We start from the raw sequence: 13254 nt of genomic DNA, 5'->3' as shown, positions 1-13254 counted from the left end.
CAATATTTATAGCCCATAAGCAAAATGTGCATTGACTTCACATCTTATCGAGAACATAGAATTTTCTGCAAGGCATTAATTTTTGCTAGCCTGTCATAATCCAAAGATTTATGTTTTGGACGTATTTCAACTGTTTGTATATGATCAACTTTTGGTTCTGTTCAAATGAAATTTGCAAAATCACAATATCTTCTTTTTGTGAAATCTACAACCTGCAAAAATAAGTGCTTTTCAGTACACTACCTTTGAACAAAAATGTACACACAAAATAGACATAAGAGCCTAAAATGGTAAAAAATCATACTCTAAGACAACTAGCATATTTTTTCAGAACACCAAGAACTTGAAATGCAGGGTTAGAAAAGTCTTTACAATTTTACATGCCCAGCCAGGTATGTTTATACATGCTGGAATGAAATTTGTACATACCCAGTTTTTACTTTTGTATATGAATAAAAACATTTGAATGTGTCGTATAGCATTAATCAGCCAAAAAAATAATTTAACAGCTTTATATGATGACTAATGGATTTTTATTTGTCCAAATATGATTTTAGCGGTACCGTTTTCAATAGATTTTGAGCTACAGTAACTTTTCAATAAAATATGAAATAATCAAGCTTTAGAAGAAATTTTTGATCAAGAACTACAAAGATTCATGCCAGACCGAAAATTTTACATGCCCTGGATAGGTCAGCAGGGGGTAGATACAGAATTAATTTTTGGAAGGGGCCCGAAAATTGAATAGTGTAAAGACCCTGCATACAATGTTTTATACCAAACATTTCATGACTTAAATTTAAAGGTTTCTTTTAGGATCACTTAAGCCTTTTTTCTACTTTTAGGTACAAAAATAAATGTACCAATATGCTTTGAATGTGGATGTAAAATATCTTTGAAATTTCACACAAAGTAAATACTATACCCAATATAATGTCACAGAGATGCTATAAAATAAACGATTTTCATGAGGACATTATCATAATATGGTTATAACACGACTGTAAGGTTATTAAATAAACCCACACCTTATTTGAGTTTAAACTATAAAATAGCATGTTATTAAGAAAATCATAGCTTCATAACACGTAAGTTTTATTAAAAAATTCAGAAACTCAGGCTCCAATTTACGTACTCGCAGGCCCCACAGTACTGAGGGGCCCAGGGCCCAAGAAACCAAAACATATTTTAAAAGAACCTATATTCAAATTTTAATGTTTAAAAATATGTTTATTTTGTTTCGGTATAAATTTGAGGAAAATTAGAAACTCTCGCATATTATGCATCAAGAACAGTAATCTTAATTAACAAAAATAGTTTGCTATGAGTTGCCATTGAAATTACAAGATTTGTTCTCATTTGTCTCCTAGCTGACGTACCTTTTATAAATAAAATTAGTTTTTACTACCTAGAGGCTTTTAAACAGGCAAGTCAATCTGGGCCACAAAAACTATTTCTTTGCAAGTTTCAAAATTCACATCATGGTTTTGCAAAGAAACTACTATGTGATTTCTTTCATTTTGTATTGTTTATAAGCAGAAAAAGAAATCATGCTATGTGTGTTTTGTGTTCTTTTTTAATTCCCGTACAGAGAAGTCAAAGCCTGGGTTTCCCCTAAAATCCACTACTGCTTGTCTGGCAATATAATTTTGGAACCCTGTTGAAACGGAATGCAGAAATAGAATATTGTGTATAACAAAGAATGAACATGCAAGACTACAGAAAAGAAACTGAATTAGGGACATGAATAGACAAATGAAACGCAAGTTAAAAACCACTTTCAGTCAACCAAGGCAATATAACAAGTGTACAGCTGAATTGAAAATTAGACTATGTGAGGAAATATGCACTTTCAAAGATTCACTATTGGCAATAGGATATAGCTATAATTTTACACATTATTTAAACTCAAACAATGGGTGCATCGATAACCATTCATGAATATGTTAGTACAGTCAGCCCTCGTTTATTGCGGTTATATCGTTCCAGACTTTGCGGCGATAACTAAATTTCTACTAAGTAGCATTCTGAATAGATAAACCAAATATTTTCCTAATTAGAGCGCATAAAACTTACTTACGATAATTTAAATAGGTATTTTTTTTTTACATAGAGCCTTATAAACATGAAACAGCACCCTTAGCAACCATTGCATTTGTATTACTTAATATAATGAACAAAGGAGAAAATGAAACATTTTAGACATAATATATATCATAATTAATTATTGGGAAATAAACTACACACACATGCAGTTCTTGCACACCACTACTAATCTATGAAAATAGCTCAACTTAATCGATGATGAATTAATTTCCAGTTAGTGACCGTACCTGAAACAACAGGTAATTTTTCAGGAGTCAGGGGAGGCTTAGCTTCCTGCTGACACGAGTCTGAAGGAATGCAGGCTTTATCTATTTTTTTTGGTCCATTTTTGTTTCGGCATGCCTTTCCCTTTACAGACCGGCCAGCAAGGACTGCACTCCCCCAAATGGCAACAGCCAGACTCTTCGTAAATTTTCTCACATGGTCTAGCTCCAGTATTTCTCGATAAATCTTTTTATCTACAGAAATCCCTGCTCCTAGCTGTACCTGTAAAGAACATTTAGTTTAGACTACATTAAAACTGCATAAAATCACTTATTGTTCTAACAGATTTTCTAAGAATAGAAATACAAATAAAATAAATAACACACATAATACAATAAACCCCTTATTACTTTGTGCCATGTTATTCCCTTTGTCTCCAGAAAAATTATATTTTTTGAAGCTGCTTTACGACGTAGCATTTAATAGCATAGAAAAAAAATCAACTTATTTCTTTTTTTAATAAAAAGCATTTTCTTTTCTAAAGAGTGTCCAAAGCTGATATGTTTTCTTTACAGCTGAATTTGTTGCAGTTTAAGCGGAAACTTACGTTTAGAATTCCGCCACTAAGTAATAAAAATATTTTGAGTTTTTTTATTTTATTTATAAGAAGAATTGAGCCAATTTTCTTTTGTTTTTTTAAAAAGAGTGTCCTAATGAGATTATAAACTAAGCTTTTACAAAGTGCACTTGTTGTGAATTTGTACTTTTTCTTCTTGTAAACCGCATTTAATGCTAAATTTTTTGGTCACATAAATTTTAGAGTTTGCAACATGAAGCATTTCACTGTGCTCCAAAATTTTTTTATTTCTTTATTTGTAGTGTATTAGTCTGACTCGAGTCCACATTATGACTACTTTTTGTGCAAATTATTTAATTTACAGTTCAATTAGCTCTTTATTTTGGTTTGTGTGTTTGTAGGGCTTCTAGACTGGCAAAATAAGAATTAATTTTTATACTTTGATGTAATAAATGTTGATGTTGAAACTTTGAGAAATGTAGAGCCTGCAACACTGAAATAAAGTGAAATGGACAATCACAAATTTTATTTTTAACACTCTTTTATTAGCTTCACCTGTATGTATGTATGTATCTTGTAACGGAATCTTGCAACTCAAATTTCGCCCACTTCCTGCGATCGGATTCTTTTAAAATTTGGCGCGCGACCTCAGACCCGATGACAATGCAATATTCTATAATCAAATTAATTAATTAACTCTTTTAACTGTTAGTTTATTCCAGTTTTAATCAATATTTTGGCATAAATTCAACAATGTAAAAGAGGAAAAATTTTAAAAAATACATTACAAAATGCTCTCAAAAATTATTTAAAAATATCTACAAAAACCTTTAATTTTTCTGCATCAGACAAAATTTGTTCCAATGTTCCAAGGTAATTAGAACATGAAATATAATTGTTTTAAACTAATTTCATGCCAAAATTTAGGCGAGCCTTTAATTGGAAATTCATTGCTGATCAGACAATTGTTGAACAAAACTTTTATTCAAATGTTCTCACATTTTCAAAGTAATATAAATATGATTTCCGCACACATAATCGATGAGTGAGATGGATTAGCTGGATTAGACAATGTTGAAATAAATATGTTTTCGAAAAACAAGTTAAACTAAAAAGAAGAAAATAAAATAACAGTTTGAAAAACTAAAAAAACACGCTTTCGTAGCAAAATGAACTAAAAAGTGAAAAATAATCTTTGGATGATAGTAGTTGACCAATCACTTAATTTTAATGTAATACAAAAAAGCGTGGGGGGGGGGGGCTTCTTATCAGCCATCTTGAATTTCTTCCACTTATTGTCATGCAAAAATGTAAATAGACAACATCCCACGGTTTTTTGTATTACATTAAAATTAAGTGATTGGTCAACTACTATCATCCAAAGATTATTTTTCACTTTTTAGTTCATTTTGCTACGAAAGCGTGTTTTTTTTAGTTTTTCAAATTATAAAGGGAATTTCATCACAATAGAATGGAAATTTCAACATGTTGGTATATGTTCTAACGGGAATTAACTGCAGTAAGATAACAGGACAGTCTCTATTACTTACTCCAGATTTCATTAGGATTTTGAGCAAATCAAAGCTAAATTTCAATACTCTTGTCATTCATAATATTAAGTGCACTTAGGTTAAGTAAACAAATGTTTATTTAGTCTTGAGTACACAAATTACAGAGCAATAGCACTAACTTATAAAGAATTTATTCTTTTAAGAATGTTTTTGCACTAAATGCATCAAGATAAGAATTAACATGTAATGCAATTTTTATGTATTCAATTTGAATGGTGTAAACATGTCCAGGAAATGATGAGAATGTGAATGCATAAGGTAAAAAAGTTTGCTTAAGAAACCAGTATCTCTACACCTAAATATTAAAGTATTTTTTTAATTAATTCAGTACTATTTCTTTCATACCTCCGTTATCTCACTCTCTCTGTCACCATCTATAGAGCCGCCCGTTGCATACAAGTCTTCTCCTGTAAGATGAACCATAATTTGAAAATCATAAAAGATAAGATTTTAAAAGTAGTAAAATAAAAACAGTTTAGATGAGAAAACCGTTATAATGCTGAATATTGAATTTTTATTCCCACTCAGGTGGATTTTTGTCAAACTTTACCAAGACGATTTCACTGAATCTTGATATTACTACTTAAATATAGCATTTAATGTACAATAAAAACAATTTTACCTTAAAATTAATAATTTTACTAAACAGGCACAAAAAGACTAATGTACTACGCCACGGGTCTCCAACTCTATGCCTTTAGTTCGTTTTACATGTGCCCATTGGAGGCCATGATAAAAAACATTTTAGTTTTTAATAAAATGCTACAAAATACATTTTTTAGTATTATTATATTAAGGAATATAAACAGTAATTTGTATGTGTTTTATATTTCTCTAATACAATGCTTTTTTGCGACTGTTACTTGATCCAACAACAAAAAATTCCTCTTGGGGGAGAGGAGGAACACAAAACTGGTGCCTGCCATCTACCCGCATTAAAGAATGCTTTAAGGTGCAAAAAGGACGGGGACACCTGTACTACTGTACTACGTAGTTGTGGGAAATAGTTAGTCAACGACTCTTGATTTGTTTAAGCGGCGCGTTTGATTCAAATATCTGACAGATTTTTAATGTTACAGCTGTATTTGGTTCTGTTTTAGAGGCAACTGATTCCATTACCCGATATTCACTGTACTTGAAAAATTACAGATAATGAAGCATTTGAGCGGGGAAAAAAATTAGTATCAAAACCAGAAAACATTCGGGTGGGAAAAACCCAGGCATGAGATCTCCGACTGACATGAAAATTGAGTAAACTCCTTTAACAATATTTATGTTTTATTTTTTAAATAAAGTGCTCAATAACCAAAAAAATAAACAAAAATTAAACTTACCTTGAGAAACTGGAGATTTTAAAAACTTCTCTTGAAGCTCCATATTTAATTGTCTGAGCTTTCGAACCTCCCCACATTCCTCCTGAAGAGTAGAACATTGTCTCTTCAGGCTTTCCACCTCTTCTTGAAGTTTACCCAACTTCCCTTCAAGCCTTTCGTTCTCCTTCTCCGAAAAATTGTATGCAGCTTTTAGCTGGTCGTACTCTCTCTTCGGAATCACTTCCGGGTCATCATCATCACTATCTGTGATGTCATCATCATATTTTAAGTCTGAAAATTTCAAAACAATGCAATTTTATAGTAAAATAATTAAAAGTAAGCATGATACACCATACATTCCTAAAAAATATTTTAGAAAAATTATGAACATAATTTTTGCAAATAAACTTTTAATGATTGAAAAAATTAGCTTTCTGTTTCATAACTACTAAATGGTTCAAACTACCAAAAAGCTATTGAAATTAAATCACTAATTAGACAATAAATTTATTTTAAACTTTGTAAATTGAAAAAGTGTTGACAAATTCAGCTTTTCTTTATATTCCCAAATCCCCCCCCCCCTCTTTGTGCTATTATGTGCATTTGTGTGTACTACAAACACCGTACATGAAGATTTACTAAAATTTGAACTTGGAATCTTTTCGCTTGATTGAAATGAATATTTGCCTATACATTTATAGTATCAGTGAGCTGAGTAACAAATAATGATTTACAGGGAAATTGCAGCTTAAGTCAAGTGCTCCAACCTTTTTCTCCTTGCGACCCCCTTTTCACTAACTAAACAACCTGCGACACCCTGTGTATGATATATATATTTATATAACAGCGTTAGAAATTACTGCTGGTCCACTGGTCCTAGACCAATGAAAACTGCCTCAGACCACCAGAAAAAAAAAAAAAAAATCAGTGGTCCATGGGACCACCAACTGTTGGCTAATTTTGATCACTCTGTTAGATAAAAAGTGGGGTTTAAAGAATCTCTCACAGAAACTACTCGAAATTAAGTTCTAAAAACCTAAGTTTAAAGTAATCTTAGAGGATGTTGGGGAATCGAGTGCTCTGGCGTGAGATGGGGTTGCTGCAGCCCCTTAGCCCTTCTCCTGGATTTACTATTGCGCAAAAGTATTCAATTAATACTACCCTCAAGTAATTCTATTTTTCTCTTTTCTATTTTAATTTTTAAACTATCAAATGGTATTTTTTAAATGCAGAAATAATTTAGCAACCTCTTGAAAAATGCTTCGCGACTCCTGGCTTAAGTACACATTTTCAAGCAGAATACTGAACATATAAATATTTAAAGGAAAAAAAACATCAACAAATTTTCTTAATAGTATTATTTTATGTTAGCAATTTTTAAATTTTTCAGAGTGGAAACTACATTGGAAAATAATTGCAGAAAACTTGATTTCCTTCCCACAGTATCATAGATACTTTTTTTAACTGTTTTAATATTTGCCTTTCTTTTTTTGTATTACTGATACAGTGAAACGCTTCCTAACAGACACCCCTCTTATGCGGACAATTTTTAATTCATCATTTCAAGGCAAATATCATTATTAAACTTTTCTCCTGCGGACACCCCTCTATTATGGACAAAACAATTTGTCCTGTTAGTGTCCGCATTCGAGGGGTTTTACTGTATTTAGGTACTTACTTAAGTTTCGAAAAGCTTGTTTTCGAGATGACTTTGCTGCTTGGAACACTTCTTCCGCACGTTTTCTCTTTCCTAACAGTTCTGACTTCTTCAAATCAGCTTCCTAAAAAGCAAATAAATTACAAAGTGTGTTTTAGTGGATTTTCTTTTTTTTCTGGAATTAGCTAGTATAGCCATCTTTGTTCAAAGAATCAAAAATTAACCAAACTATTCTAATTATCATTCCATTAATTTTTTAAAGCATACGATTTTTGTAAAGAATTCAAGGAATTTTTTTGTGAGATTATTTCTATTATTTTGTTAGTTATCAGATTGTAAACAGAAAGTTGCTTTCTCTATCTTAAAGTTACATGTATTGAAATACATATGTGTTAGTATAAAGGTGTTCCGAAACGACTGCATAGACTAAGCACAGCCAGATTCTTCATTGGGAGTATATAAAATCTTGTACGATCCATATAGCTTACGAGAAAAATATGAAAAAACAAGAATGACGGACCGAATTCTTCAATAAAACTTATATGTAATGAAGCTATGATTTTCTTAATCATATACAGTAGGCGCCGCTTAATGTGATCACTTTGGGACAAACATAGTTCGATATCAATAACGGATTGATAACAATAACCGGAAAGAATCCAGGACCCACAAAATCATGACTTTTTCAATCAAGAAGCATTTATTTTTGCAACTGCAAATGGAAATTACAATAACTCAACTAAATGCAGATATAAATTATAAATTACTAAATTAGCACGATCTTATAGTGCTTTTTATTTCATCGACTTAACTGTCCGTCCGATACTATAAAGTCTTTTTCCCTTTTAAGAGTAAAATCTGATTTTTGGCTGATTAACCAACTTTTTACTCGTGCATCCTTTTTCCCTGACATTTGTAAATCACAATTTCAAAGCAGATTCAACTTTACAATTTTCTCCAGCTCGGTTTCACTTAATTAAATTTTCATTTTGTTTTTAATCTCATCACCAATTTTTTAGCAACACTAAGTAATGGCTGAGAAATTTTTACTTATTCTACAGCATCTTTGATTCATCACGGCCCAATTGTCAATGCGTTTTAAAATGTGAACTTTTTTCTAGACAGTTAAATTATTGCAATTTTTCTCCAAGTCTAAAATGTTTGATCGTTTAAAAGTGAAGTTTTTAATGTAACTGAGCAGGAAAAAGGAAACCCGTTTTACCGATGAGAAAGGAACTTCTTTTTCTAGAAGCTACTGTCAGGGTTTGCCTTTGTATTTCTTTAGATTGAGGAACAAAAAGAGGAAAAAAAATTGAAAATTTATGAAAAAGTGATAACAATAAGCGAAGGCACTGATTACAATATCCAACTTTTTTAACACGGGTTAATATACAAATGTTCTGGGACTTAGTGATGCTGATAACATTAACCGTGCTCACATTAAGCGACGCCTACTGTAATATTTTATAGTTAAAATGCAAATTAATTTGTAAAAATTCAAATGAGGTATGGGTTTATTTAATAACCTTGCCCTCGTGCTATAATCAAAATGACAATGTTCCTATTTAAAGCCGATCATTGTATAGCATCTAGATGACATTATACAAATACATATAAAGAGTTTAGTATTTAATTGGCTTATATTCATTGGTCTTAAGGAATCCTAAAAAAACATTTAAAAATAAAGTCATGACAACATTTTTATGAAACATTATGGGGGGGGGGGGGGGGCTTAACTTCCCGGGTCCCCTTCAAAAGATTTTTCTCTATCCGCCCTGGCTATTGCTTCAGAAATTTCTAAGTGAAGACAGTAAAATATAAAGAATATGTACCTGACGAACTTATTGAAAATAATGAACTTTAAATCATGAATTAAATTCAATGGGAATAATTTTGCAACATACATGTGAAAATGAGATTTGTATTTGAGAACTATATGAGATCTGTATTTGAGAACCATAGGGCCTGGTAAAATGTTGGTGCCCAGGTCCTCAGAACTGTAGGACTATGCATTTATCAGGCCCTGCGGATATATTTAGTTTTAGTGAGAAAAATAGCATATAAACATGTTTTTTTTTTTTAAGAAAAACATTGTAAACCATTGTGAACTAAAAAAAGGCTTACTCTAAGAGGTTTCTGCTATCTTTATAAAAACCATTAAAACAATAAAGTTTGTGTGAAAATTACTCAGCACTATTGAAACAACTTTCTGAAATAAAATTTGTTCCTTGTAACTGTACGATATAATTTCATTATAGGATTTACAGAACCATAGGTGTTATTTGTTGGTCAGAAAATAAAAAAAGATTAAATAGTATTAAAATAATTGGGACCAGTCCTACAAGCCTCATCTCTTCCTAACAATTTTTATAACTTTAATTAATTTTTTTTCAAAGTTCAAAAGAAAATTTAGTTAAGTTAATCAATTTGAAGGTTTACCATACTGCAATGACTTTTGATTAAATGCAAAAACTATTTGTGACTAGCAGATTTCTAGAATCAAAACCAACCCTAAAAAAATTAAATTTAACATTTTCATTATTATTTTAAAGATTTTTTTTATTATTATTATTACTTTTGTTTAATCTTAAAGCTTCAATAAGTCCACAAGTCAATGTCAAAGTACATTTAATTTTTTAAACAGATTAGTTTCTCTACTCCAAATTACAACCAGAGAATATTACACTAATGTCAATGTTTCTCGATTTTAAAACAGAATTGATACTCGATGCTTGGCCAAAGTACCATTTGGGAAACTATTATTCCTTTGGTAATGATCAAGGAATGAGGAGTTTTGATAACATTTGCTGATTGAAGAATGTAAGTACTAGACACCCAGACAAGAAACTAAATTTTGTTACAATGGAAAATAACCCTTACTTTAAATCATTATTAAAAATTTGTAACAAAAAGAATAAATGCTAACTTCTTGTTTCTTTAAAGATTTCTCAACTTGAGTTGATTCCTCTTCAGCATTGCTACTCGATAATTGGTCTTGGTACAAATTCATGGATGGCATTGAAGCTCTTTTTGTCCTTAAACTTGTAATGAGGGCATCCAATGAATCTGAAAGAAAAAAACAAACCTCATCTCTTTTCCAGATAATCTAATAACTGTATAGAATGTTAGATTTGTTTTGGCACTACTGAATTTTAATGCCTCCTCCCCACAATAAATTACCAAATCTAAAAGCAACTGCAGTTATAAAAATCAGTAACACAATACAATAGCTTTGGAAACTTTAGATTATCTAAGTGCCATTGGTGTAATAGTGGAGCAGGGTTTTTCCTTGTTAAGTCCTTACTTCAAAGTGAAATTTTTATCTCCTTTATTAACTGTTAATAATAGGTAAAAGTGTCACTACACTCATAATATATGTAGAACCAAAAGTGTAAATGTTAATATAACTCTTTGCACCTATCATACTATTAACCCATTGAATTTTCAGCCACCAAAGCAATACAGGTTACTATTTTTAATGTGTGGTGATAGGTGAACTTGGGAAAAAAGTAGGTGCACAGGTACTCATAAAGATTATTTTTTCCTTAATATAAACAGTTACCGTCTAAGTGAGCCTATTAAAAAAACATCAGGAGAGGGCCTCAAAAATCAAGACAGATGGTGACATTGTAGGCCCCCTTTTTCCATTCGATGCTACATTTTAATTTTAATGAAAACATGGCATGAGATAACTATGAAACATGCACTTGTGAAGCTAATTTTTCTTTCTTTTTGCATATAAATCAATCCATCAAATTTCACCATTTCCCCTTCATTTTGAACTTAGAAAATACAGGGCTTGAAGCAAGTTCACTTTGAAGGAGGGCAAGTGCCATGCCCCATGACTATTAGAGATAAAAGCTGTAAGTTTATAATTCCTTTTTGAGTAGCAATTATAATTTTATTCATTTCAAGTTAGTGCATCTTAAGCTTAAAATCAGGTTTTTTTTAACTTAAAATCGAGGTTCACTGATATATATCATATTTATTTTGAAAATACAGAAGAAAAAGAGTGAAACAGCTAACGCTAAATAAACTTCATTAAAATGTAAAATGAAATATTAGAAACCTTATATTGTAATAATGCAAGAAAATCAAGAGTGATTCGAGGATGCTTTTACTGTTTTGAAGACCAGTTTGTGCCGATTGAAAAAATGGGATAAATATCAAAATATCTGATATAGTGAAAACCCTCGAATGCGGACACTAACGGGACAATTTATTTTGTCCGCAAAACAGGGGTTTAATAATGTTATTTGCATTAAATGCTAATATTTTCATTGCTAATATTTTCGAACCCTGCTAAAAATGAAGAAAATAATTTACTATGGTTTTCGTAAATCAGTAACATCTGAATTTGATGAAAATTCGGTTTTCTTGATTTTTTTAAAATAAGAACCATGATCTTTGAGAATACTGTGAAAAAAAATTATGTATTCCAGCTGTGCCTTTTTTTTTTTAAATCTATGGTCGATCGTAAGGTTATTTACCTTCCAAGTGTATAATGTTGGCATGGTAGTATCCTTCTCCTTCATCTGAATTCCACAAAGCTTTGGGAGGAGGATCTTGTAAAGATGCCAGTTTTTTCATACTACTATCATCTTTTTCATCTTGTATTGCGTGAACTGACCTGCTCCAAAAAACTTTGAAAGACTTGTTCAGATCATACGAGGCCGGATCAAAATTTTTAATGTACCCCACGGGCACCTTTGCTAACTGTCTGTCCATTAAGTAACAAACGTAAGCAAACATGACTAGGAAACTGTAAGAAAAAAAAAGCTTTAAGGATATAAGTCAGCTTTTAACTTGATGGAGCACTTGATTTGATAATCGAAAGCAAATCAACGCACCGAACAGCACCACGCGGACTCTCTAAGAAATACGGTTGCAGTTGTTGATCCAAGAAGGCTTTCGAACTTCTAGTCATCTCAGATTTTCATGAAACTTTAATTTTACATCTTTTAAAAAATTCTGTCATTTGTGATTGATGAATAATTTTTTTTTTTTTTTCAAATTTATTAGGAATCCCTTTATTATTCTTCCGGCAAAAAAAATTCTTTTTTAACCAAAACTTTCAATTTAAAAATTTAAATCTTTTGAGAGCGAAGTGCATTTAGGAAGACTTAAAAAAAATAAAAAAAAGTGTTTTATTATGCGCATAAAAATATTTTCAGAGTGGGACACTGAAGGGTTCAGTGTCACAGCCAGAGCCTGCTACAGATGTAACTTCCATGGTAATTTCATTAGGGACTCGAAAAAGTAAAAAATGCCCCCCCCCTCCCCCCCCCCAAAAAAAAAAAATAATAAATGAATATATATATTATTTAAAAGAAATTCTCATGAGGCTCTTTTGAAATGGTTTTGAACACCCAAAAAGCCAAATAATCTATTTTAAAGTAAAGAAGTGTTACGCATTAATTTACTTCAAATGTGGTATAATAATACACGGTATAATCACATTCAAACAGGGCAGGAAAATTTGAAAGTGCCCTGGGCATGGAAACTTGCAAGTCCGACCCTGGAGCCGGCAAATACATACGCAGAGGGTGAACTCGAAATTAAAAAGATATACTAAAAGAAAACTTGCAAACAGATTTTTTTTTATTTGCATATTTTTAAATGAATTAAATTTCAAAGTCAATCCCAAGATGTATTTTCATTTTTGTTGAAGTTACTTAATGCATATAACTTTTTTTGCTTTCGAATTTATCGTGATATTTTTTAAATTAATTAATTAATTTATTTATTTTGCTAAAAATGATTAAAAAATTACTTAAATAATGTTAGTAATTATCTAAAATATTAAAAAAGTGATAACGAATGTTA

General features: G+C 31.0%; 1 protein-coding gene across 1 annotated transcript; it reads right to left on the bottom strand.

Annotated features, from left to right (window-relative positions):
- Nucleotides 1-3320: 3320 nt before the first annotated feature.
- LOC129230188 (uncharacterized) lies at nucleotides 3321-12018 on the bottom strand. The gene is made up of 6 exons (XM_054864590.1): nucleotides 11919-12018; nucleotides 10355-10494; nucleotides 7450-7552; nucleotides 5793-6062; nucleotides 4804-4865; nucleotides 3321-3380 (listed from the first exon to the last, which is right to left on the bottom strand). Exons 1-6 carry the CDS (start codon nucleotides 12016-12018, stop codon nucleotides 3321-3323), a joined length of 735 nt encoding a protein of 244 aa, XP_054720565.1.
- Nucleotides 12019-13254: the final 1236 nt, after the last annotated feature.

The sequence above is a fragment of the Uloborus diversus genome, chromosome 9, assembly GCF_026930045.1.
Source record: "Uloborus diversus isolate 005 chromosome 9, Udiv.v.3.1, whole genome shotgun sequence".
In the NCBI taxonomy this organism is placed as follows: domain Eukaryota; kingdom Metazoa; phylum Arthropoda; class Arachnida; order Araneae; family Uloboridae; genus Uloborus; species Uloborus diversus.
Note: the sequence above shows the minus strand (reverse complement) of the source record. Positions and strands in the feature narration are given on the sequence as shown.

Coding starts and splice junctions, on each gene's coding strand:
- LOC129230188 (XM_054864590.1), bottom strand. CDS start 12,018: ATGAAAAAACTGGCATCTTTACAAGATCCTCCTCCCAAAGCTTTGTGG. Junction 10,495..11,918: donor CAACATTATACACTTGGAAG/GTAAATAACCTT, acceptor TTTTTCTTTCAG/ATTCATTGGATGCCCTCATT. Junction 7,553..10,354: donor AATCTTTAAAGAAACAAGAA/GTTAGCATTTAT, acceptor TTTGCTTTTTAG/GAAGCTGATTTGAAGAAGTC.